The 27,780-nt window shown below is 30.7% G+C and overlaps 2 protein-coding genes across 2 annotated transcripts in view; one reads left to right on the top strand and one right to left on the bottom strand.

Moving 5' to 3' along the window:
- Positions 1–201, bottom strand: part of LOC140046189 (uncharacterized) — a 30,721-nt gene extending 30,520 nt beyond the window's left edge. The window contains exon 1 of the mRNA XM_072090751.1: positions 180–201. The gene's annotated coding sequence lies outside the window, so the exon portion shown is untranslated. The remainder of the gene's footprint in view (positions 1–179) is intronic.
- Positions 202–561: 360 nt separating this feature from the next.
- On the top strand, positions 562–27,208 carry LOC140055087 (vacuolar protein sorting-associated protein 41 homolog). The gene is made up of 24 exons (XM_072100301.1): positions 562–635; positions 2,577–2,765; positions 3,185–3,268; positions 4,151–4,225; positions 5,234–5,299; positions 5,859–5,924; positions 8,266–8,385; positions 10,485–10,634; positions 11,037–11,109; positions 11,377–11,474; positions 13,903–14,029; positions 16,333–16,448; positions 19,230–19,348; positions 20,095–20,269; positions 20,573–20,748; positions 21,241–21,379; positions 21,607–21,657; positions 21,827–22,019; positions 22,533–22,673; positions 23,100–23,161; positions 23,543–23,717; positions 24,189–24,233; positions 24,418–24,500; positions 25,020–27,208. The coding sequence occupies exons 1-24, from the start codon at positions 609–611 to the stop codon at positions 25,086–25,088; spliced, it is 2,619 nt and encodes an 872-aa protein (XP_071956402.1). The 5' UTR covers positions 562–608; the 3' UTR covers positions 25,089–27,208.
- Positions 27,209–27,780: the final 572 nt, after the last annotated feature.

Raw genomic sequence — 27,780 nt, 5'->3', positions numbered from 1 at the left:
AGCCTTAGCCAGGCCTACTGCTTTTCATAAATACGACCACAATAGACCGCACGTGCCACTTTCAATAAATTATGATAATTACAAAACCTACCAATACAAATGTAAGATTTCTCTTACGATATCTAAAAATACTGGTAAATGTGGCCAAAATATGAAAAAGATAATACATTTCTACTTACACAATAAATAAACCTTTGCGAATATTTCGTGATATTCTAACAAAAACCCAATCTCTACCAGATCTCTTTATTCAAATTAGATTAAATTACCAGGGGCTGATAACTCTGTTGATGTTCCATAGTATTTCTCCTGGGGCCAAGATAAAATAGGTCAATCAAAATTAAACATATCCCACGTAATATTAAGATTTATTTATTTTATATGAGAGTTAGAATGAAAAAACATCTATTATGTATATTTTTCTTGATACCGATTTTGATATGATAATGAAATATCATAAGATAATTTGAGCGGAAGAACATTAGCATTTTGTAATATATTAGTATACATTAACATAAGTTTATGTGCTTAGCAGACGATAGCTGCTCTGCACTCAGCTCTGTTTTTGTGTGTGACGAACGATGCGAGGAAAGCGCGAGTGACCAGCCATGGCAGAAAACACGGAAGCCAAAGAGGTCGGTAGATATTGATTGTAATTTGGTGCAAAATTAAAAGCATATGCATTTTGATAATTATATTACCATTATGCTATCTTAATTACTTATGTAATAGGAATATTTTTTATGGTGATAATGTTATCATTGTTTACACAAAGGCCATTAAAGTTAGGCCTAACTTGCATGGAATATCACTCGTGAGTTTGGCGGGTGGAGCAGGCGCCTCTGCCCTCCGTTAAATTGGTGTCACGAGACATGTTGGGCCTAGAAAAATGTTGTACTTTTTAGCTGGTGTCACGAGACTGTGTTTGGCCTAGTAGGCTAGTAAAAATCGAACTGCATAGTATGGCATAGGCCTGGTTATCGACGAAAATGCATTTTTTAAAGTTTATTACACACTTTTCCAGGCTGACTGACTGCTCATTTTGTCTTACTACACATTACTCAGCTTCTAGGCTAGAGAGAGGCCTAGTAGAGTAGAGAGTTACTGTAGGCTAGGCCCAGAATATAGTATAGTAGTTGAAGTTTGCTAGGTCTACCTGGTTTAGGAGATCTGAATGGAAGGATTATCAATCAAGCAGCTTTGAGCATGATATTGAATAGGCCTAGGCTAGTTACTAGTAGTAGTAGCCTAGTGCAGAAGCATGATGGATGGTATTGGTATCCAATCCAGCAGGATGTCTGTAGTACAGGGCTTGGGGTCCATCTCGGCCGCCGACAACCTCAGCGGCCGGTTACAGAACGCAATATTGTATGGAGCGCCAAAAGTGCCTGTTATGATAGTGTAATAGTGATGACGTGGAATTACAGTCGAAGGGGCCGCCAACCAAAGCGGCCGCTAGTTCAATAACGGTAATCTGTATGGAACGCCGTGTGCGCTTTGATTGTCGTTGTTTTGTAATCTTAGATATATAATGCAATACTGTAGAAAGATTCGATAGTATGTAAATGAGATATAAAGATTCGGCAATACCGTACTACTTGTTTAACTATTACATTATTATTTATTATTTTCAAAACTTTAAACAGTGGCATGCCAATCTTTTCAAAAACTTGCACAATATTCAATAAAACAAAAACAAAACATTTTTAAAACGATTTTCTAAAAGAACACATTACACTTCATTAAAACCTGTAAGATAAAATGAAAACACAAATTATTTATAAATAATGAGATAATATTTATATTTACTGTGCTTAAAAAATAACGATCGAGGTTAAAAATAATGTCAAATAGTACTATTAGGCCTATTATTAGAAATTATAATATTCAAAATTAACTGAAAACATAATGAGCGTTTTCATTAAAAATTTATCTAATGCGCCATATACAAATTAGCGCGACCAAAATAAAACGCGACCGATATCAAACGTAACTAATATAATAAAAAGCGTATCTAGCGGTGCTCCATACAAAATACCGGATGTTGATTTTATCGCGACCGATTTCAAACGCGACCGATTTCATCTGACACCTTTAGGGGTATCACAAATAATATTTTTTTCAAGTTAGCCAGCTTTAGATATAAAATAAATCGAATAGTAAAATATATTTATATTGATTGATATCACTACTACTAATTTATTAATCTGAAAAATTTAGAAAAAAAGCATTTATTAAAACAATAATTAAAAGTTAATTAATGAATTTATTAATTAGTATTGTATACATGTAGAATACGTGCGTATGCGCTGCATTACATTTTAATTACTCACAATACAAGCATCGGTGGTGTGCCATACAATTCGGCTTTTTAATCCGGCGGCCGAGATTGTCGGCGGCCGAGATTGTCGGCGGCCGAGATGTTTAGGACATGTGGTTTCTGACACTGGTCCTATCATGGAAATCCTGGAATTCAATTCAATTTTAGAATGGCACTCAAGTCTTGCTTTTTCTAGCAGTGAATGTTCACCAGGGAAGCTTTTATTAACTAACAACCATTTTGTTGTACACTTTAGGAACAATACCTTTCATCAGAAGAGGAAGATTCTGAAGAGGAGGATTCAGAAGAAGATGATGATGACGACAATGAGGATGAAGAAGAAGAGGAAGCTGAGGAACCAAAACTAAAGTATGAGCGAATCAGAAATGATCTGGAGAAGATTTTAGAAAAACATGCGGCAAGCTGTATGGCTGTACATTCAAAGGTTTGTCAAGATTGACTCGTCACTTAAATATATAATTGGTCTTTATTGCAATAATCATTATATAATGTAACATCCTGAAGCCTAAAACCACAATATTTACATAGTAAGGCATTACAAAAATATAAAAGATCAAAATAAGAGACCATATTACTATACATTATAATGAAATTACTGATGATGACCTGTTTATTTCTAAATTTAAAGGCTTAAACAAAATTTGACATGCTATTTCCAAATATGAAAGCAGACTCCATTACCAACACTTGTTTGGTTTCATTGATTCCTTTATTTTTATTTTAAATTCTTGTCCGCTTGAAATGACCACTTTCTTTAGATTTGAATAATTTCTCTTATACATCTGGTTTCTAATTCAGTGTACTATTGCTGTACAATGTTTGAATTCATACATTTTTATTTAGTTTCTAGCAATGGGGACACATTGGGGAACAGTTCATGTGTTGGATCACCAAGGCAACAACATTAATGAGAAAGAAGAAGCTGTTGTAAGTATATTAATGCTGCTGTTTGCACACTTTAAATTTATAAATAGTGTTCTCCAGATAAGACCATGTGAAATAGTCTTTAGTATGGTTCTTGTCAGCTATCTATGTGCACAATTTTGCCATGCATAAAAAAAGGCGTACATGGTAATATTATCGTTATACATATTTCACAAAACCAAAGCTTTCCGTAATGTTAATGTAAAAGTTTAGGCTTAAAATTATCCAAGACTAGCTACAGACCCTGTCTATCTAGAGTTGATGCAACATATTTACGCATGCTATGAAAAAATCAGTTGTTAAAAAGTGTACCAAAATCCAGAAACACAATGTTGAGAGGTGCAGATGAGGGCCATGTATTTCTCCTACACTAAAAACTATGTTATACTTGGATCGTGCGCTTGTAGCATTTCAGTTATATGCAAATGACACAATAAATGAATATTGTATTTCCACTGATGAGTGAATGTGATTTGTATTATATTTTTATTTCGTTTTCTTTCAGTAGGTAGCCCTCTCAGTAATAAAATAAAACTGCTCTTCCAAGGGGCCCTACGGCACATTTAAACATATTTTAAAACAACTTAAACTAAAGCTAAACTTCAACTTCATATCTGTGATGATAAAGCCTTTTCTTGAAAGAATCATAAAGGCTAACACTAATATCTCTGTAAATCTTGTGTGAAAGGGGAATTAAGTTTGCTTCAATGAAAGCCTTTTTTTTATGGGTTGTAAATGAACACTAACCTCCTGGCAGACTTATTGCTATAAATTGTGTGTAAAAGGGGCTTTACTGTATGTGACAGTGAAATAATTTATAATGAATTAATAATGATATTGGTGAATGGTTAATGTTGAATAACTTTGTGTTTGTTTTATCCTCAGCATACGACGACGGTTAATCAGATTAGTTTGGATCAGAATGGTGACTACATAGCAAGTTGTTCAGATGATGGACGGGTAAGAACGATATATGTCCAAGTCAGATGCTGATTGACAGATGCCAAACTCCTGTGTCAGATATTCTATACACACAGACATATGTCACTCACCGACATACTCCATTTTGATATGACTGTAACAATAACAGTTGTTTTATCATGTTTCTTATGTCCTGTACATATGTTTCATATCCATCTTTCATTAGTCCATCTATTTCTTTATTCATTCATTCATCAATAAATTCAATCCATACATTTTTTTCAACCTTTCTCTTTGTATTTGTATTCATCTATCCCTATAACGATTAATCTCTTCATTCATCTATCTCTTTATTTCTCCATCTATTTCGTCACTCATCTATTTTTTTCATTAATCCATCTCTTCTTTCCTCTTTTCAGTTATTCATCACTTTATCCATCTTTTCATTGATATATCAATTTTTTTATTTTTTATATTCATTTCTTCATTTCTCCATCCATTTCTTCATGTCTCCATCCATCTTTTCATCCATCCATCTTTTCATGTCTCCATCCATCTTTTTATTCATCCATCCATCTCTTCATGTCTCCATCCATCTTTTTATTCATTCATCTATCTTTTCATCCATCCATCTCTTCATGTCTCCATCCATCTTTTCATCCATCTATCATTTCATTCACTCATATTTTCATCCATCCATCTCTTTATGCCTCCATACATCTTTTCATCCATCCATCATTTCATTCACTCATATTTTCATCCATCCATCTCTTTATGCCTCCATACATCTTTTCATCCATCTATCATTTCATTCACTCATATTTTCATCCATCCATCTCTTTATGCCTCCATACATCTTTTCATCCATCCATCATTTCATTCACTCATATTTTCATCCATCCATCTCTTTATGCCTCCATACATCTTTATGCCTCCATACATCTTTTCATCCATCCATACTGTACTGAGTACATCTCTTCTTTTTATTCTTTAAAATGTATAATTGTTAATCAATAATAGTGTGTTTTTATGCATTGTATCTTATAGGTAGCTGTAACAGGTCTATACGAATCTGAACACAATGTTGTACAGGTGTTTGATTGTCCTATAAAGGTAAGAAATATATAATTGTAAGAAACTAAATGATTTATATTCCCTATACAATATATAGTATTTGACCAAAATTAGATTGTATCCCAATCTGGGCTTACTGTATATCTGAAACATTTACAGTAATTATCACCTTTTGAAATAAATAATATATTGAACCAAATTTAAAATATCTAAAACCTTGTATTAAACAATAATCTATATTAAATAAAATTATTTACAATACCATATTAAGTTGTTTACTTAAGTTTGTTTCTTTGATATTTTTCTCATTGTAAGTATTATTGTAAATAAAGAATACTGATATGTCACTGTATATTGACACAATCTAATTATCATTTTACTGTACTACTTTTGCCTTATTTGAAAGTATAAGTTACAGTACATTATTATAATTTATGATGAAGTAATAAATATTAGTCATAATTTATGATAATGAAGTTTGATGGATGTTGAATGATTTGTGGGCTTTTCACTGTTTTGCTTTCATTAATCATATTGTTTGTATCATATTTCATTTTATAATCTAAAAGTTATCTAATATCTTTGTTTCTCATTCTAGGCTGTAGCCCTAGATCCCAAGTTTTCAGTGGGGAGTAGCAGACGTTATGTAACAGGGGGAGACAAGGTAAGTACACTGTGTGTGCTACTACTCCCTATTGTTCTTGTCACCGTGATCTTTTTAATATTTGTACATGTATTTCAATGTTCAATATAATCTTGGATAAGGACTAAAAACCGCAGATCCAGTGTACACAAATTGATTGTGTGCACTTTAAAGAACCTAGTACATCTTTAAAGATGAGTAAGGTGTTCATGTTTTGCCAAAATTAATGAAATGATATTAGTTCTTAGATGAATTCTTTTTTTTTTAAGTTGGTCTTTAATTGGGATGCCTGTGTATTATGACTATTTTGACTATTGAATAGTATTGCCATTTTAAACCTATGAGGGCGCTATCATTTATCATCAAATTCATTGACAGTAACGTCAACTACTGCCAAGGATAAACTATAACACTGTATAATGCATGGGAAAATGATATTGCATTAAAATTGCTTATTTTGTGAATGAAGCAATACTGTATATAATTTGTGCCACTAAAGTTATTGAAGCAGATGTCCCCAATACAAGGCCACCATTAACGATACTGGCCAGGCCAAGCTGTTTATCGTTTATGGCCAAATATATTCCCATGTTCAAGTATTATATCACTATCTAACTTAGACTAAATATGGACACAATACTTTGAATAATTCCAATGTTAATGTTGAGTAAAATCAGACCCATAGTATTTGCCAAATTTTCTACTAAGATTCTGACATACTGTATGGTTCTGTTATACTGTTGTACTGTAATGAATAGGATTTTTGTTTCATTGAATCAAAACTAAATTACAAAAACAGAAAAATGTTGACATTATTGAATGTTTCAGTAATAGGCCTCTCAATAGTAATACGTAGTAACTTTAGATAATAGTGTTCACCATATAATGCTATCCTATAGATTTACCTATCTGTTTACAACAGCTGTGTACATATGATACCATTGATAACGTATTGATTATTGTTGTTATGCCTTCTAAGATTTCATATTTGTGTTAAAAAAATAACACTATAAAATAACTAACACTGCAACAGCAACTGAAATTATTAAATGTTGTTATAGCAAAATTATAGTACATTTGGTATATTGTTATAGTATAGTACATTAGGTTATGGATTTTCTTTTTTTGTGTGTTAAATTTAACTACACATACAGTTGTACTGTATTAAAGAAAATACTTTCTTTATTCCTCTTAAAGATCAACAACTGAGTGCTACTGTAGTTTCTAGATTGGTCTGAAGTATAAACAATCCATGTAATTTTTTTCTCAAGAATATCAAAAGCAACTGTCTACTTAATACATGATCGGCATGTGACAATAAACATCCTGTAGTGTCATGTCTTTAGACATTAACTGTCATCCCATGTGATACTATAGTTGTGAGAGATTATTGAAAGGATTAGGTTAAGTTGGTATTTAGAAGTTTTGTGCTATGATAAGCCTATTGCTGTCATCAGACACGATACTGCACAATGTTCGTTGTTAATGTTACTAGTCATGATACCGAACAAGAATCGGCTGCAATTAGGACATTAAAAATTAAACTATCCCAAAATAAGAAAATATTTAATTTCTAAATAAAGGCCTTTTTCCACCTGTCCTCATTTAAATCCAATAAGCCTATGAATATCTGAAACACATTTTTCCCTCAACAACTAAACACACACCTACACTTCTCTTATTTTGTATTTTAAGATATTAATATTTATGATGCCATTAATAATTGAATTAATTTGAATAATCCTGCTTTGATTTACTGCATTTTATTTAATTTACAGTAAGTGACTATTTAAAATAATGAGGTTTGAGTTTTAGAAAGAAAAAATATATCACTAGAATGTATGCCATGGGAGAGTAAAAATGATTTATGGTTCTAGTTAGAATAAATTGTACTGTAGTTGAATTGAGAAAACACTGATGTATATTCTACTGAGTACTTGCAGTGGATGGAATATTACAGTTGATATTTTGACGGCTACCAGTTAATACTTGATCCATGTAGAGGGTCATAAGAACAAAAAACAGAACAGTTAAAAACCTATCCTTTGGAACACTCATTTTAAGTGGACACCTTCCGAGAAGCTAACAAGGAGAAATTTTATTTAAAAACTATGGCCAACCCCTATTCAGAGGTACCCAATTGAGGAAACACTTTGTCTGGTCCTGTGAAGGTGTCCCTTAATAGCGGTTGTACTATGTTGTGTGTCAACTGGTTATAGGCATCAGATCATTTATAAGATTAGGCGTGATTAGAGCATTATTTCTTTCGTTGAAAAATGGAAATTGAAATATTTTTTTTAATTTGCATTTCATTTATTTAAGTATGAATTAATTTGTACTTTAATTAAAACTTGTCTTTCAGTTGCTACTACATGAGAAGGGATTATTTAATCGAAATAAATCAACAGTAATCCATGAAGGTGAAGGTCAAATTAGAAATATTCAGTGGAGGTCATGCTTCATTGCCTGGAGCAATGAATTGGTAAGTTTTTTAAAGGATAACTCCTGAGTTAGAAATTTCTCTGGTTTAATTATAAAATAAGTATTGCAACCATATTGATAATGGAACATTTGACGGAACACATAGACGCTAATTGTAGACTTAACATTGCATCCCAACACAACAATGCATATGATACGTCCATTTTGAAAACAAAAACCTTAGTTACATACATCGGGAACCAAATTTTTCTCAATTTAGCATCAAACCAGAATGTTAACCAATGGGTATGGAAGAACTATTCAATTTGTGCAGATTAATTTTTTTTTTAAACAAGGGGAAATAAAACATGATCTGGCAAAATCCTCTCTTTGTCAGCATTTCAACATTCGTGTAATATGCTCAGCGTGTGTTGTATGCGTGGCACATAGACCTATGCTTCTGTCTTCAAATCAAAACAAGTTGTTAATGCAGATGTTTACAAGGCTATAACTGTTTATGCAAATTAAAGTAAAAGTAAATGTTCTGCCACAATTTATTTAAATGCAGTGTAACCAACGGACAAGCACCGACTTTAAAACAGTTTATGCTTACTTAATTAATGTCAATACAATGCAACAGCCAAATTCACAGCACAGTCTCATACATTTGAATATTTCTATGATACACATAGTTTGGCTTGTCTAGTACAGTACGTGCCAAACCTTTACATTTATTCATTTCAATGCAGTACAGACTTAATAGCATAACACACTCTCATATATTTAAACAGTTTATGATTTCACTTGTATATTACGTGCCAGGCGTTTAAATTTATTCAATTCATTTCAATGCAGGAGAACCACTAGACTTAGCACAGTCTCGTATATTTAAACAGTTTGCTGGATTAAATTGTTTCGACGTTAATTGCTTTGCTGTCAAAGATGATAAGATCATTCATCATTACCAAGTAGGATTTAGAATGCTATCAACTTAAATCTATCAAAATGGCATATTATTACAACTGTAATAAGAAATGCTGCACTAAAGCAAAACAAAATTAAAACAAAACAGTTATTTTATGTTGAAATTAAGTAGTTAAAGGTACATTAGCGATATATTTCAATTCATACAGTAATAATATTATTTAGTATTAATATTTTCTGTATTTAAGTCATAATAATAATTTGTAGTTATGTTTGAAATGGATATAATTATTATACAGTTAGCAAGGAAAATGATTTATTACTGTATATTAGGTATAAATTCCATATATATTTTGCTATGAAAACAATATTAACATAAAACATTCAAATCAAATGAGATAACAGTATGTGAGGTAAAGGAGAGTCCCGTGTTCTCTGAACGTAGGGGAATGAGCTGTTAGGAGCTCATTGTACTAAGCCTCGGCATTATGTGGTAGGGTGGCCAGTTCCTTTCCACGCCGCCCAGTGGACTGGGAGTTGTCGGGAATTGAACCCGGGTCTATCTGTATGACAGTCAAGTGTCCTAACCACTCGGCTATCCAACAGTATGTACATTATCAATTAAAATTATAACCAATATAACATTTTTTTTTTAAACCAATACCATTGAAACTAAAAAAATGTAGTTTACTGCAGAAACTGCAGTAGAAAAATGTTGACATAAAAGTTGTACCTTAAATTACAAAACAAAGTAGATCTTTACTGTATGATCTCTAATTAAAAATAAGTATTAAACATAATTTACTTAATCTATGTACAGAATAAACCATTTTGACGAGCACTATTCTATCTCTATTTTTTATCTTTTCCAAATTGTTATTATTATACCAAATTAAAAGCTATTATTAGTATTAATACTTAGATTTACAATCTTGTTAAATGTAAATAAAAGTTTGAACACAAATGTTCACATTATAAACAATAACAATCTACTTTTATTGATAATTATTAATATGCAAATCTCTGCATTTCAATAAAGAAATCTATAATGCTTACCGGTATAAGTTCCGCATGACAGAGCTTGTGGCCGCCAGATTATGAATCTAAGAGAAATAGAAGGTAAAGAGATGCAAGTAAATTTAAAAATGTGGAATTGATTTTGCAATTAGTTTGATGCTGTGTTTGTGAAGGGATTCTATAACTTTGTTTGATCTTATCTTCCTGCTGTGTCTCTAGGGAGTGAAAGTTTACGATGTGTTGCATAGACAACGAATAACATTCATCCGTCGAGACCACGGTGAAAGTTTACGCTCGGAAATCTATGCTTGTAGCATCTGTTGGAAGGATGACAAAACCCTAATTATTGGATGGGCTGATACAATTAAGGTATGATACCAGTTACAAATCTAAACCAGGTCAAAGGTTAGCAAACTGGTGGTGGACCGAAATGTGTTGCGCATTTTCCTTTCATGATGCTATATTGAAATCATCCAGACATTAATCAATGAGTTTGCAATTTTACTAAACCTTACTATGAGAATCTGTTCAAAATTCTTTTGACAAAATTAATAGTAATGACATTATATATTCATATTTTTTCCAAACATTTCTTGTTCTTAGTGTGATAATCCCTATTGCAGCACAGCATGTTCTATCACCAAAAAAAAGATGAGAACTGCATTGAACATGCCTATGTTATGGTCACATGTTGCAGCGCCCGTGCCTTAACCACTCAAACACTTACTCGTCATTTATGCATGTTAATTTGCAATATATTTTTCCTTCCAGATATGCGTAGTTAAAGACAGATTGCCGTATGAGGCACAAGCAAGGCGGTTACCACTACGCTTTGTTGAAATAGGTAGGCCTAATATGCAACATCATGACTGTTTTAACTAGAGGAAAGCATTAAATCAGTAGCCCTTGCTTGTGACTACTAATAGTCTCTACTATCATCAGTCTTGTTTTATTGAAAATCAAAATAATTGTTAATACTGTACATCCAAAATAGACATTAGTCCTAACAAAACAGTTGTTGATTGACGTGATTGCAAAATTACTTCATTATAACAGTACTGAAATGTACAGTATTTCAATCATCTATTTTTATCTTTCTGTTTTTTTTTAGTATCAATATTTAACACAGATTTCTTTGTTTGTGGAGTTGCTCCTCTTGATGACAAGCTGGTTGTGCTGGCTTTTCTTCGACAAGAATCGAGGGATTCGGTAAGGCATTCGGCTACCCATTAGTGTCCTAGTTTTAAAACCTGACTCTGAATTGTCATTAATGCCCCATAATCTTTTATTGACACACATAAAATAAACTATTAAAAAAAATTGTGCAGGTCATTAGCCTATTGGAGTGCATTTCTGAGGGCTCTGCCGGCACTGATCAACACATTAGGTACTTGGTGGTACATTACCAAGATTTTCAGATTGCCACAATGAGACTTAACTTAAGCGCTGTCTACACTATCAAATTATTTTGACAAAAAAAAGTGCTCAAATATGGTAGTTATATGCCCAAATATGGTAGTGATATCATATGACATTATCATGGCCATTATATGGTGACATCACATTTTTTTTCACATACATTTTGATAGTGTAGACAAGGCTTTACACTCATTTCCACTTTTTTTCTGATAAGAAAATAATATCAGTCCTGTATAAACATCGCAGTACTAGTGTAGTAGTAGTAGTTAACAAAATAAATTCACCACTAATAATCATATTTCTTTTGATGTTGAAAGATAATCAACACTAATAAATCATTAATTACTTTCAGGAAATCAGATTATATGCCTGATTTTTCAGATCCATATTCACACATATTATCTCATTATAATTCATTATTGTTGCAGACTATTTAATAAATCAAATTATAATTGTGAATTTTTATTTCTTAGTAATTGAACTTCAACTATAGATAATAGTATCATGATTTCTTTTAAGGCTTTGTAATGCAGGCTTCTCTTTTTGATGTAAGGCTTCTTTTTCAATTGTCACACAGTACTTGAGATGGCAGGCTTCTTTATGAGATGCCAGGCTTTTTTTGCTAAATATTGTAGCAACAGTTTATGATTTCAAGTCTCACGTTAGAATAGAAATCTATCTTTAGTATGCATACTCAATCAGTATGGATATACTGTTTTTTCCTGAAGCCAAATAGTCAAACATTTAAAAAAAATAAGAAAGAAAATCTTGTATTGAATCTATTATTAAAGATTTTAAAAGAACTTTTTTTTATAAATTAATGAATAAAGGGATATTAACAAGAGAAATTTGAAAATACTTTACAACAAGGTGAATATTACATGTACCAGTAATGGTTTTTCCCTCCAGATAGTAAAATACAATAAGAAACAACCACAGATAATAGGCTCTTTCATACAGGAATGAGAGGTACTTCATAATGCAACTAACATGAACTCTTAACCTTTGAATGTTAGGCTTGAAGCCTTACCTGTATACCACATGCTTCCATAAATGTATCCTCACATGAATAATATATGTACTAATTTGATTTATTTGAATTTCTATTAATTTCCTGCGGTCTAAAGCAAGCCACATGTTGCTAGGCACTTCTTGTATGCCCAGAATTATTCCCATATCCATCACTCTTTCCTGTTTTAAATTGCTGATGCATAACACCAGCCAATGATGGATGGGGTCATGGTATCTAATGATAAATGTAGGCTAAGGTAGAATCAGTTTTTTTCTTTTTTCACAATGTTCATTACTGCAAACCATTGAGATAGATAGATGAAGAAAACTGCTTTATTTTTTCACAATGTTTATTACTACAAACCACTAAGATAGATAGTTGGAGAAAACTGCTTTCTTTTTTCACAACGTTCATTACTACACAATCTGAAAAACTATTTTCTTTTTTCACAATATTCAATGCTCCAAAGTACTAGGTGGATTTTTTTCACAATTACTACGAACCATTGATATGTGCGGAAAAAATGTTTTCTTTTTCACAACATTCATTACTAAAAACCATTAAACATAAATTGTAAGCTCCACTGCACCTGTTGTACACATACAGTACAGTATAGTGTATCACACTAAATTTACACAATCATTTTTTTAAAATTTATTAGCAATAAAATATCAATCATTTTTACATTTTAATAATTTATTGAAACATAACAAAAATACTTTTAAGTTTAATAATAAAATGAAATAAAATTGTTATATAATGTGTGTTCAGTAAGTATTTTGAATTGGGTCAAAAGTATGTTTAACATGACTATCTTTTCTAGGTCAGATATTTGTCACTCCTCTAAAGCATGGGTGTATGTCACCACCTTCAGTTCATTGCTTTACTTAAACATTTACTGAACTGTCAATAGGGTCTATGGTAAGAAATTGGACAGTGAAAATGCTCTGAGCTTGTGTCTTTTAAAGTGTTTTTACTGTATGATAAAAACTCTGATTAGAAAAGAATTTGATGTTATCCTCTATCTTTGGGCTAGCCAAATGTCTGGAAGTCTGGTATTTGGAATGGTTTCTAATGGTAAAAATACCTTTTGGGTCTCAAAAAAAGTCTGGTTTTGGTAGAGTTTCCGGTTTTCAGAGAGTCTGGTATTGAGAGAGTTTGGTATTGAGAGAGTTTACTGTATATTTATTGTTATTTTTTTTACAGGAGAATGAATCACAAAGACCACAGTTGAAGATTATTGATCCAAAACCAGACGATTATGAAATAATTTCAAGTGACGCACTCTCAATACGAGGATTCCAAAAATATGAAGCAAATAATTATCATTTAGGTTAGTAGAACACACTTATTATATTATGTGACATCGCACATTTATTAGGTCGTTGCAAGCAGGTGGTCTGTTTAATGCGAGTTGTATATTTTAAGGAATTGAGGTAAAAATACCCTTAAAATTGTTAACTAGATCGAAAATAAGATAAATGAATTATTTATTGTCATGAACACAATATTGGCGAACATAAAATGTGGTTTCCTGGTGGTTAAAACAAATTAAGTATTGTACAGTGACGATGATAAAATATTGAATAAATTTTTAAAATAATGTACAGATAAAAACATCTAAAATTGCAGCAATTCACATAACGTAAAATAAGAAGAAATAAAATAAATTTTAATCTTTGGAAAGAAAAGGATACATAATGATTATAAAATTTAATTTGATGACTTCATCTGCATTCTATCAATTATTTCAATATTGTTATTATTCCTTATCTGTAGAATTTCTTTTTAAAATTCTAATACATTATAATTATATATACATGTTTCCTGTATTAATTAATTTCCTGTTGAATTGCCTATTAATTTTATAGTAAAATGTCATTGACTCTGCCCACACAGTTAAATTATATATCTGTTTTTACAAAAGTCATTTATTTTTCTAACATTTAACAAGCTAATTTTTAACTATTCATATTGCATTCTGTCTAATACATTGTTTTTCTAATATTCGTTTCATAAGTTCAGTTAGTTCTGTTAAAACTGAATAAATAAGCACTCGGACCGTGATATAAAGATCGTACAACAACAAAATAAGAGAATGTATTGAAAATGTAACAATAATTAATATATAAGGCAATTTTTTTTATAAACGTTTTGTACAGCCATCCCAAGACAAAATATTTTAACAAAACATTACATAATTTAATAGGATGTTGTAAATAAAAAAGAAATTTGTTTAATTGTTTTCAAAAATTCCACTCCATTTAACGAATTTGATGAACGAAAAGGATTTGTTTCTTTAAAATTTATTTTCACAGGATGAAATAATTTATGGTCATCACACGTACTCAGTTATGACAACCACCACTGATAACCTAATAGATTACAGTAATATAATTATTAATTTACAATTTAATGAAAAAAAAATGAGTTTTTTTATTTTAAATGATATATATAATAATACTAAAATAACGATATAATAGACAAACAATTATATGAAAATAGTAATTAAACAATATTCCTGATGATGATCAAATAAAGATTGAAACTTTCCTTGTCTCTCATTATTTGGGTTTATACCATTTCTTATATGTAATTCAATGAACACACTCTCTTTTACACGCCCATAATAAAATGTATTTTCTCAATCTTGTAAAAACCCGATGCTAATCGAACCATTATTCATATCGGATATGCATAATCCCTGGTATCTTTTTTTTAATAAAATTCGGAAAATTAAATTTATTCCAAACTTCTTAACATATGTTTTGATTTTGTACATTTTGTTTGTTGTCACTTATTTCGGTGACATTTTCTCTCGTGGCGGCTTATTTTTTTATGTCAATCTATCCCATGACAATGACATATGTGTGATTTAGATATCCTGTTATGTTGTTGTCATGAATATTTGTTTTGCAAGATTTTTTAAATCTTTGTACTAGTTCTCATCAGTTTTTAAAGCTAACAATTGGTCGATGTATTCATATGACTGTTAATGTCACTATACTAAGATAATGCACATTTTATATACCTATAGCTCTATAATCATTTATTTAATCAAAACTTTATTGTGCAAAATCAAAAATCGTGTTAATGACAGAGCTCATATACTGTATGTATAACACGGAGGCTGCTGCCAATATACCTGCTTTATTTATTCAACCAGCATAATATCCATACAATACAACATAGAAACATTAACAGTTTTGAGCAGCTTAAGCAACTTCAACCAACTACCCTAATTTAAAAATATAGCATGTATAAGAATTTAAAAACGACTGTACATACATGGTTTTCTATCCATCCAAGTCTAAGATTAATTTATAGATGTAAACCCACTTTAATAATATTGGCCACCATGTTTAGAGTTATTTAGTTACCTAGTTGAGTTTGTAATGTACCCACCAAAATTAGTACCATTTTATCCAGAAGCCAACTTACCTCTCTAAATGGCTTTGCCTCAATGGGCCCACTGTCCTCCCCATCCCACCCAACATGTCCCCCCACCCCATTTTTATAATGGTAGAGTCCATTATTGATGGCCTTTGTCCTGGTAATTAGTGAACAGTATTAAATGTCTTTTCCACATTTTATTTTAATAATAAATTGGGCTTTTTTTTCTACTTTAATATTTAGAATATATTGAAGATGAATGTACTTTCCATATTGTTAGTCCTAAGGATGTTGTGGTTGGACGCCAACGTGACATGGATGACCACATCGCTTGGTATATGGAAAATGATAAATATGAGGTAGGAATGACGTTAATCACAATATACATTGTGATTAAAAAATAGATGCATTTGGTGGTTATAAGTGAAATGATGAAAGAAACCTGGAATCATGTGTATGTATAATTAAAAATGCAGGATTTAAACTATTTTTCATTTATTTAAAAACCGGGAACCCACATTCTGTTTAGTAGATTCTAATTATTACTGATAACTCAATTTGAGGGCAGTAGACATTTATTGTATTTGTGGGAAAAAATAGTGGCTTATGGAATATTTTAAAAATCAGCACATATTTTAATCAGCTTTGGGGACTTGCTTTTTGAGAGATACTGAATGTGTAGAAAATGGGGTTTTAGATCATCAGTTAATTGCTACTTAGACTTAAGCCAAAGATACATTTTCTTGCATGTTGAAATTTCTTTTAAATAACATTTCTCAGGTATTAAGAAGCAAGTGAGCCTCAAACCCTTGCTGATCTATGTATAGGTATTACGGTTCTACTGTTCTAACCGCTTGGCCACTCACTCCCGTTTCCATGTTGATAATCCACTCCCTAATCTTCATCTGCTCTTTCTAAAACCATTTCCATATCATGTTAAACACATTTTAGACTTTGACCTATTGCCTTAATTTCCAGTCAATAACTGATTTTAAATATACCGAGGCTAAAAATTGTATACTATGTTTATATTGTTTACTTTGCTACTACAGTACCAGGTTAGCGAGTTTCGCCATTATCGATTTTTTCTCTTTTTACGAAAATTAATATAAATCATGATTTATTTAAATGACACAGAAATATAATATTGAGGGTGGCTGGCATAAATATATAATGTAATATGAAATTGTATATTTATGGATCCTCAATGGAATGAAAGTAAGAATTTAAATTAGAAATATTATTTATAGAATTGTCTTCAAATGCTTGCCATTAATCATTGAATAATTTGAATAGCAAAACTGACACAAAATAAATTGAAATATTATATATTAAATAATATTTTGTTATTTTGTCTAGACAAGATTAATTTGAAATCTGACATTTGTAATTATACTCTGTATAATAGAATTTTAGAACATAAAATTCCCCATAAATCAAAAATTCATTTAGTAAATTTATTTAGTAAATTTTACGAAAAATGGAAACACACTAGTGTTTGTAAAACGTAACAAAATGTTACGTTTTACACACACTAGTTTTTGATGATGATTATTTTTATTTTATAAAAAATAGACAGAGAATATATATTTATTATTCAATTTCTGCCATATACAATACAAAGAAAAAGAAAAAACAAATATAAAAGGCACGGAAAGATCAAAAAGGTGCTATACACCTATGCTAGTTGGTCAACCCAGAACAGAGCACAGAAATAAATCAAAACAAACAAAATTACATTCTATAATTAAAGCATCTACAAGAAAGCGACCATCTACACACATTTTCAACATCAACATTATTTAATTAAAATAATTTAATAATTTATAATAATATGCATATTTATTAATCAGTATCAATACAGATTTCTTTAAAAAATATTTTTCATAAAAGTTATGATGAAAACTCAGATACAATATTGTCCCCTGAAAAAAATATTAAATTGTTTTTTTGTTGAATATGCCATTTTAATGTCATATATTCACTGACCAAAAACTGGATTGAGAAAAAAAAATTATTTTCCTAAAAAAAATGTAATTTTAAAGCAAAAAATACCTAAATTGTCTGTCAGACAATGGTTGTTGGTGAAATAAATGTTATTTGTTGTTGCTTTTTTTTACAGAAATTAATTACTTAATAAATAAAACTGCAAAATGGCTTATTCATAGTCCGATTTATTAACCTTTTTTCATGTTTTTGGCCAACAATACAATTGCAATCAAAATGTTTATGCTCTATATTGAAAATGAAAATAAAACAAAGTCAGTCACAGAAAGGTAATTTCATTAAAGCAAGCGTTTGTGATATAAACATAGACCACACACACAGTAATCAACGTTTATGAAACCATGCACACATCAATGGGAAGAAGCAATTATAATTCAGGAAATATAAATTATTTACTATTTCATAAATAGGTACTAGATTATTTGCTCTTTTTATCTAATTGTCTGTGAGTGATTGATGATTGCATAGAAGTAGGTGACTTAGTTTATTGTTTATTGTTCAACTCTTCAAAATAATATTTTTTTGTTCATTTTATGAATTCAGGTTAGTGTTTGTCTTCCAACATTTATGCTTTTTTTTAATTACTAGCAGAAAAATAGATTAAATTTAAAAATAACTGCATGTCCTTGGTTAAATTTCCATCTTTATTACTCGGATAACTTCTAAATTATAGAATTGAGTAGGCTATCATAACTAAATATCCAATAGGTGTTCAAAGTAACAGTAGTATTCATTCAACCAATACAAAACATATTCATCACCCATTGTTCTAGAGCCTAATAATTATCATTGGCCATGTCTAGGCCGACGGGAAGCGGGGCCATTTAAAAAAGCATTAACTCTAGTGTTGGACACAGAATATAACAAAGTCACAAACTACAGGTTGAAATTCGAATGCTGTTGTCAACCTCTTGTGGCATAAAATTCTCAATTATTTTTTAACAAAAGGCTTAAAATTTATTATTGAAAATACAGCCAATAAATATATATTTTCGTTGAGTAGAACTAATTTGTAATACTGATACATCTTCCAGTCTTTGTGATTTAACATTATTCGTCTGTTATGTGTTATGTAAAAAAATATTGAATAAATAAATAATTATTTTATGAAATGTTTTTGTTTGTTTGTTTAGGAAGCATTGGAAATGGCAAAAGAAAATAGTAAAGATTTGGTTCGTCACAATGTACTAGATGTCGGCAAAACATACATCAACTCACTTATAGAAAATGAAGAGTTTGAAGATGCTGCCAGGTAATGTTTATAAAGTGTTTGTTTCATATATACAGTAAGGCTCTACACTATCAAACTAGTTTGACAAAAAAAGTGTGATGGGCCCAAATATGGTAGTGATATACCCAAGTATGGTAGTGATATGACATCATCATGTTCATGGGTACATCACATTTGTTCACATGAAGTTTAATAGTGTAGACAGCTTTTAATGCACATGTGCTAAACTTGGTACACTTATTTTGTATTCAAAATATTCTGGTGTGCTGAACATGTTATATGCTCTTGGTCTGTAAAAAGAAGAAGAAGCCAATTTGTTTCAACTTTGGACGAATATTAATACAATTACCTTTATTTTCAGTACTATCTACATTGCAGATGATATACAATACATTTCCATTATTATGTACTGACAGTAGTGTAAAAAGAAAAAGTGTCAGAGTTAAGATCTCTGTCTACAAAATGTATGTGACAAAAGAATGTGATGTGCCCATATATGGACATGATGATGTCTAGTCATATCACATACTATATATTTGGGCATATCAATACCATATTTGGGCACATCACACTTTTTTAGTCAAACTGATTTGATAGTGTAGACAGTATAATTATACTAATGAATGGATCTCTCTATGTGTATTTCAATATTCAGCAATGTCTTTCAGAGCCTTTTGTAAATACATTTTTATAGATGTGAAAAAAAAAATTGTATATTGTTTATTTAGATGGAATTTAATTTTTCGCTTTTGTTCTCTCATTTGCAGTCTGTGTAGCTCAGTATTTGGAAAGAACAAGGATTTGTGGGAAGAATGGGTATATATCTTTGCTAAGATTCAACAGTTGAAAGTAATCAGTCCGTACATCCCTCTACAAGATCCACGGTTAAGTAAAGCTGTCTATGAAATGATACTCAACGATTTTCTACGTACTGATCTGCAGGTACATTTTGTTTCTTTTTTACAGTTGTTTTATAAAAATTTCTCAAATATTGATATTCAATATTTGTTAACCATATTTATAAATAGAACAACATTTTCAGAGAGTCATTTTCATTGGGATTAAAATCATAGAACACTATGACATCCAAATGAAATATCAAACCAGAAATGTGTATGTTTCAGAAGAAGCCGGTTGACTTTTGTTGTTGAATTTCAAGGGTATGTAATTCTGTATTTAATATAAAGTTTATAAAGTATAATTCTGTGATTAATAATAAATTTGTATAATTATTTTGTTTTACAGGGATTTCATAGATTAATCCGTAGATGGCCCCAGGATTTGTATGATCTGATGACTATAGTTAGTGCAGTTAAGGATCGACTACGTGAGCTACCTGATGACTGCATTCTGATGCAGACACTAGGGGATCTCTACTCATATGATAAGAGATATGATAAAGCTCTTGCTATATATTTAAAGTAAGAATTTTATAGTTTAATTATTTATAATAATTAAATTTATTATTTGGAGCAAACAGTCAATAAGATAGGGGCGAGGAGAGAGTTTTTTAACATTATGCTTAGATCTTAAAATATGCATTGATTGTAGTAGTGGTAGTATGTGGAAAATAAATTGAATTGAAAAAATGATTAGTAGTAAAAAAAAGTTGTCAAATTTAAAACAGAGAACACTAAAGTTGGATGAATATTCAGTATTAAGTATGTCAACTCAATGTGTTGACCTCTCTTTGACCTGTGGTTTAGGAAGTAGAAAAAATTCAATGAATCTGCACTATGGCTATTATATTTTAGAATAACACCGACCGAGTTTCATCTTGAGTACTAATATCAATGTTCAATTTCATAAGTGCTCATAAGATATTTAGTTTTTAGAACTGTTATGTACTGTTATGTATGGATATAAAGTTAGTCTTAGCAATTGCTTGAAATATATTTGTCATTTTTCGAAAGGCTTGGTCATAGTGATGTGTTTGAATTGATCCAGAAGTACAACCTCTTGCATTCTATCCAAGACAAACTGGTGATGCTGATGCAACTGGATGCTGACCAGGCTCTGCAGATGTTAGTTGACAATATCAGTATAGTTCCGGTAAGTGACACAGAATTAACATTCCCCAAGTTTCTGGCAGACGATTCTTTCATTTTATTTTTCATTTTCTCTTCAATAATAACTTTTTAACATTGTTAATATTCATTAAAAAGTTCTTTGGTCATTTTAAAACAAATACCTAAAAAGACAAATGCTTATTATGGTTATGACATCGTTTATAAAATGATCATTGCTTCTTTTTAATTTTTAATGTGTTTTTTTTTCAGATGAAAGTAGTGGTTCAGCAATTTAAGGAACACCCTAAATTTCAATATCAGGTAAATGGGAAGTTTTTGCAATTTTTTTTTAGGACCCCTAATTTTGTGCGTAACAATTTCTATGCTTTACAATGAGTGTAGAAAAGATGCTTTCAATACGAATTTCCACTTTTGAGAGGTGGGTTTCTGGAAGAGTTGACTGTAATTATATATATATTTTTTTGCCTAGTACCTAGATGCTGTGTTTGTAAAAAGTCCCAACGCAGGTCAAGATTTCCATGCTCTCCAGGTCAGTTTATATGCCGAGTTTGACCGAACGAAGTTACTACCATTCCTTAGAAATAGCAACTACTATCCTCTCCAAAAGGCTTTAGAAGAATGTGAAATGAGATGTTTCATTCCAGAAACTGTTTTCTTATTAGGTAAGACATTCTTGTTCAATACTTTAATCCTGATGCGTACAGACACGCCTCTAAGGGCCTGTTTCTATTGAAAAATGACCAAAAAAAAAATTGTTTTATGAAAAAGGATAAAATTGGATAAAAGAAAAGTTAAAATAAATATAAACTTTTCTAAAAAGGTCTGTTCTACTGGCTTTCGATCATAAATTTACACAAATTAGCTAACATTATGTACACCCATTTAAACCTCCCATTTGATAAATGCTTGTTTTATAAAATCAAAGTTAATTGGTGGTTACGATGCTTGGCTACCACTCCAAGGGTCCTGTGTTCAAGTCCCGTAACATTTTTTACACAAAAGACGAGGACAAAATTACAACTCCACTCCCAAAGACTTGTAATAAGACTTTGTTTATGTAGAGCATCTTGTGTATATGTTTGTCTTGTGAACCTCTGAGGGTCCCTAATGATCCGCAATTGCTGGATGGATCACCCTCATTAAATATGGTATAAAAAAAACTATTTTCTGTACAGGTCGGATGGGTAACACAAAGAAAGCATTGAATCTGATCATGGTAGGACTGGGGGATGTGGACCGTGCAATTGAATTTGCTAAGGAGCAGGATGATGTTGAACTCTGGGATGACCTTATCACACATTCCATGGATAAACCAAGTTAGTATTTATAACATTTAAAAAGCCATTATGATGCAATGTTTTGAAGTTAATTTGTTCATCTTCCTTCCAAATATAGATTGTATTTAGAAGTATAGAATCATAATGACTTTGGTTAATTTTTATTTTATTTTTTATTTTTATAATATCATACATTTATACTTATTAGTGTACCGTCAGAAATCTCCTTACAATACTTAAGAAGTTATAAATAGTTTTTTTTTATATGAGTAAGACCTTTCCAGCCATATCAATATTAAATTTAACATTTTATTCGATAATCGTCTGAATTTACATTCATTATGTTAAAATAATAAATTTTATCATGATGGTGTGTATTTCATTTCTTGAAATATTTTTTTTTATTTTGTTGCTTTTAGATGCACAATTACATTAAATTTAATCAACTTTCTTTCTCTCTCGCAGGTTTTCTCACAGGGTTACTAAACAATATAGGAACTCATGTGGACCCTATTATTCTAATAAAGGTAATACCATAGTCACAAAACAAGATTTTGTTTACAGTAAAACCCTTTTTAAGGAGACACATTTGGGTCCCAACAAACAGTCCCCTTAATATGTGTTTGGCCGTAGTGTTAAATAATATATTATATATAATATTATTACACCTGTCATTTTTGGATCATAACATGTAACGTGCTAATAATCAGCACAAAGTTGTGTGTAGACCTTACAAAGGTACCCATTTGTACACCTAGGTAAGTAAAGTGTCTTTCCTAAGAATACAAGCAATGCGACGGATTCAAACCCATATTTCATTTGTCTTTCAAGGAAAGCCCATTAAGAAATCTTAATTTTAAAGAACATGGGTTGATTATCACCTTGCAAAATGTATTTTGTTTTTACAGAGAATTAAAGAGGGACTTGAAATTGAAGGTTTAAGAGATTCCTTAGTAAAGATACTACAAGACTTCAACCTGCAGATGTCATTACGCGAGGGCTGCAAAAGGATTCTAGTGTCAGATTGCTTCTCTTTGATGGACAGGCTGAATAAAGTGCAGAAAAGGGCAACAAGAGTTGATGGTATGTACTGTTGAAATGGCATGACAAATTATGTTTCTGGTGTGGAGTGTGATGACACAAATCCATGTGACATCACTATACAGTAGAATCTCTATTAAGCTCTGTCTACACTATCAAACATTATGTGACAAAAAAGTGTGATGTGCCCAAATACGGTAGTGATATGCCCAAATATGGTAATGATATGACATCATCATGTACATATATGGGCACATCACATTTGTCACAAAGTTTGATAGTGTAGACAGAGATTTAGAAACAAAATGTCCCCTCATTAGATTCGCAGGAATGTGTTTCCAGATTCTACTGTAGTAACAATTTTCACCATTGATCTGATTTTAATTGTATTAAGATTATTAAAAATAAGATTTAAAATAGCAGTTTTTAGCCTATAATGTTTCATGGACACACAATAAGTTTCAATATGAATATTAGACACTAACGATGTAAATTTTAATATTTTTTTGGTAGATTTCAAGCGATGCGATTGTTGTCATGATTTGCTGGTTCAATCAAGTAAGATAATGTTTTTTTATAGCTTTTAAAAAGTTCTATTTAATATTTTAATCAAATTTAAATGTCAATAAATTGTGTTGACCAATGATAATTATGAAATTAAAAAAAATGCATTAAATATGATACAAATTAAATGGCATCTTGCTATATGATTACTAAATATTTTCTTATATACTTCTTTTAGATTTCCAAGAGATAACAATGCCAATAATTGTGTTCTATTGTCATCATGTCTTTCATGAAGAATGTCTTCCAGCGTATAACATGGTAAGTTTATCATACAAATGTATCGCATCACATTGTATTGATATTGATATTGTTGATGTTGCTGCTATATCAAGTCTATCTTAAATATATTAATTTTGTTTGATTGAGGTGTTGTACCAATGGTCTACAGTATTCCTCATATGCACTTTACAAATAGAATTTCACACCACCATTTGCAGAATAATTATAAATAGATTTAAATTTGCCAAACAGGCTTTTTATATATTATTACTGCTGTTCTTTTGACTTGGTATTATATTAATACATATAATATTAAACAAATAATGAATGTTTATGAGTGCGATGGTACAAATAATTTTATGAAGTGAAAGATGAAATTCAAATATTCTATTCTATCTGTAGACTAATTTAAAAAAGTACTATTACACAATCATTAAATAGTACGTACTATTGCACACCATGTGACACACAATCGTTCAATCAAATGATAGAAATTGATTGAATTATTATAAGTTTTAATAAATAATAATACTGTGTATATAATATTGCCTTTTGTAGGAGAGCTGCATGATATGCCATTCACAGCGACGGAGGCCAGGTAGTGGATTTGGGCTAGGGGTGAAATAGCATATTGTAGCAGATTCCAGATAGCAAATTACTGGATTTTGATATAATCACAAATGAACATAACATACTGTAGTATATAATTATAACTAGTGGACGTGTGTTTGAATATAAGAGACAGGTCTTGTATCAGTACTGTATAACAATTATTTTGATATAAGTAATGCTGAAATGTGTATCTTTTATTTTACCAATGAATTTGTTTTCCATATTTTTATATATATTTAGCATGCAATTATACCGTATATTTTGTAACAATAAAGAGATGGAGACCGAAGCTAAGTTCCCACTAGGACGAAATGCAAGCAAGTTGACCAATGACAAGCAACAGTTAGAATAATCAATCGCTTTTGATTGGTCAAATTGCTTGCTCTGCGTCCTAGTGGGAACCAAACTGTTGCCTGAATCTAGAGTATTTATAGAGGCTAGAATAGGTTAGATGAAAACACAAGTGGTCTATTTACACATTCCATGTAACCTGTGTGCTGATACTGCAAAGCAAACACAATCTACCATTATGATGGTTTCTAAATAATAGATAGGTTTGTTATAATATTCAGTGTGCCAGTCTAAAAATAAAAATTCCTACATTTGTTATGTATTCCTGTGCCAAGTAAGTTATTATTAGCAACAATGTCCATTGTTAACATAAATACAATAGACGAGTATGGATGATTTTTAACTGAATAGAAAAGAGCATATAAACAGTCGAAGGGAATATGACTTGAATTTTGTTTTATTGTATGGTTGTAGTTATATTAGAAATTATTTAAAATTTATAATGATATACACTTAAGTTGTAGGTTTCACCACAAAAATCATGGTTAAATGTATTATCTATTGTACTGGTGTTTTTAGCTACTAAATTACCATAAAGAGTACCACAGTACTTGCTTAGTTTGAAATGTATTGTTAATTAAAACAGCATGATTAAATTCATGCCACTAAGAAGGCTTTACTGCCTTCTCTCTAAAGAATATATGTAATTGGTGAATAGCCATGGTATTATTTTCATCATAAGAAGTTGGAAAATATTTGGGATGGGGTTTAAATATATGTGTGTACCAGAGTGAAGCTAGGCCTGGATGTGCTCACAGACTGCTAATGACTGGTATGAAGTATATAAAACAATACTGACTGGGGTATTGATTAAAGGGTCTTTCACATCGCCGGCAAATCAAATTGAACGTCAACATTCCACTTTCTTGCGGCCACGCACATATCTATTGGTGCATAGCCACGTGGAGTGTTGTTAAAATGAAACATTCACAATCGTTTTGATGGTGATGATGCCGGTGCCTGGCCGAAACCGTTCCAGAACAGGTGTGAAAGACCCTTTAATCTGGAGACATACACAATATCTAGATGATTGGTTCATATGTATGTTTTCAGTGGGGGATCCAGGATTTTGAAATAGGGCATAACAGGCCTAAAAATTGTAAAATTAAGTGCTGAACTGAATGTTCCTCCGTTTACATTTACTGTACTGAAATTTAGGGAGTTTTATAATTAAATGGGAATTTATTATTGTAAATGTATTGTATATAATTATTATTATGAACAAATGTATAAATGACACGTAATCATACAAGAAATATATTAATTAATGATTTATTTTATTTTGCTATTCAAATAAAAAAATACAAAACAAATGTATTACGTTTTTAAAATATTCACTATTATCAGAATTGCACACAATAGCAATTTATCAACCTTACAAATACTTCTTGTATGTACTGTACATCTTGCATATAGGCTCTATATAACTACATAGTAAGTACAGTATTGTTTTCGAAGCTACATATTATATTGTTCATTTTGGATTTTGTACGAAAATATAAAGTTATTACAAATTCTTTAACCGTTGGATTAGAAAAGTTTATCACCGCATGCTACCAACATTGTTATGGGATGCACCAGGATGATGCACATTGAGTTTACAAAAGGGCTGAACTTGGACAATTTTTTTCTGTGAATAAGGTTTAAGCAACAATATACTGTACAGATGTACGACAAAGTATAGTCCCAGTAGGCTTCGGTATGAAATTTACACTGGTGGACTGTAATAATGAATTTACCAAACTCTATGTTGGAATTTAGGCGGGATTATTATAGTCTGGTCACATTTGATTTTGTTTACAAAAAATTCAAGGATTTTTTAAGCAATGTTTTAATGTTATGGTATTAGGAATCAAAATTAATATTCTACATATTTCCTGATGATCACCAAGTTTGAATTTTACAAGAAAAAATACATTCATATCACAATGCACCATATTAGGGGCAACTACAGGGTCCACTGCTCCATCAGAATGAAAGTGAACAAATTGTCTGTGATCACATTGTTGATCAAAGGGTAAAATATTGCCACACAAAACCAACTGTATGTCAAAGTTTATTTTAAAATAATTGTAAAATATTGTTTTTCATTCAGAACCCTATAGTGGACACTGGCATAAAAAATAAAATAAAAAAATGTACAGATCTTATTTACAATTATGTAATTTTAAATAGTTATAACATATAATTTACAAACTAAAAACAAATGGAATGATTGTTTATAATATACTGTATAGTACTTTAAATAAATTATAAATTACTGAAAACAGAAATTGCATTTTAAGTAAAATGAAAGAATTTTATATGTAGCAAATAATTGTTAGTACACAACAAAATGAAACACATTGACATTATA

The sequence above is a fragment of the Antedon mediterranea genome, chromosome 1 (genome assembly GCF_964355755.1).
Source record: "Antedon mediterranea chromosome 1, ecAntMedi1.1, whole genome shotgun sequence".
Classification (NCBI taxonomy): domain Eukaryota; kingdom Metazoa; phylum Echinodermata; class Crinoidea; order Comatulida; family Antedonidae; genus Antedon; species Antedon mediterranea.
Note: the sequence above shows the minus strand (reverse complement) of the source record. Positions and strands in the feature narration are given on the sequence as shown.

What these genes read in the sequence shown, in the direction of transcription:
- LOC140055087 (XM_072100301.1), top strand. Translation starts at nt 609, where the DNA reads ATGGCAGAAAACACGGAAGCCAAAGAG. An exon ending in GTATGGCTGTACATTCAAAG is followed by an intron (nt 2,766 to 3,184) that starts GTTTGTCAAGAT and finishes ATTTTTATTTAG; the next exon opens with TTTCTAGCAATGGGGACACA. An exon ending in TTCTACGTACTGATCTGCAG is followed by an intron (nt 20,270 to 20,572) that starts GTACATTTTGTT and finishes TTTGTTTTACAG; the next exon opens with GGATTTCATAGATTAATCCG.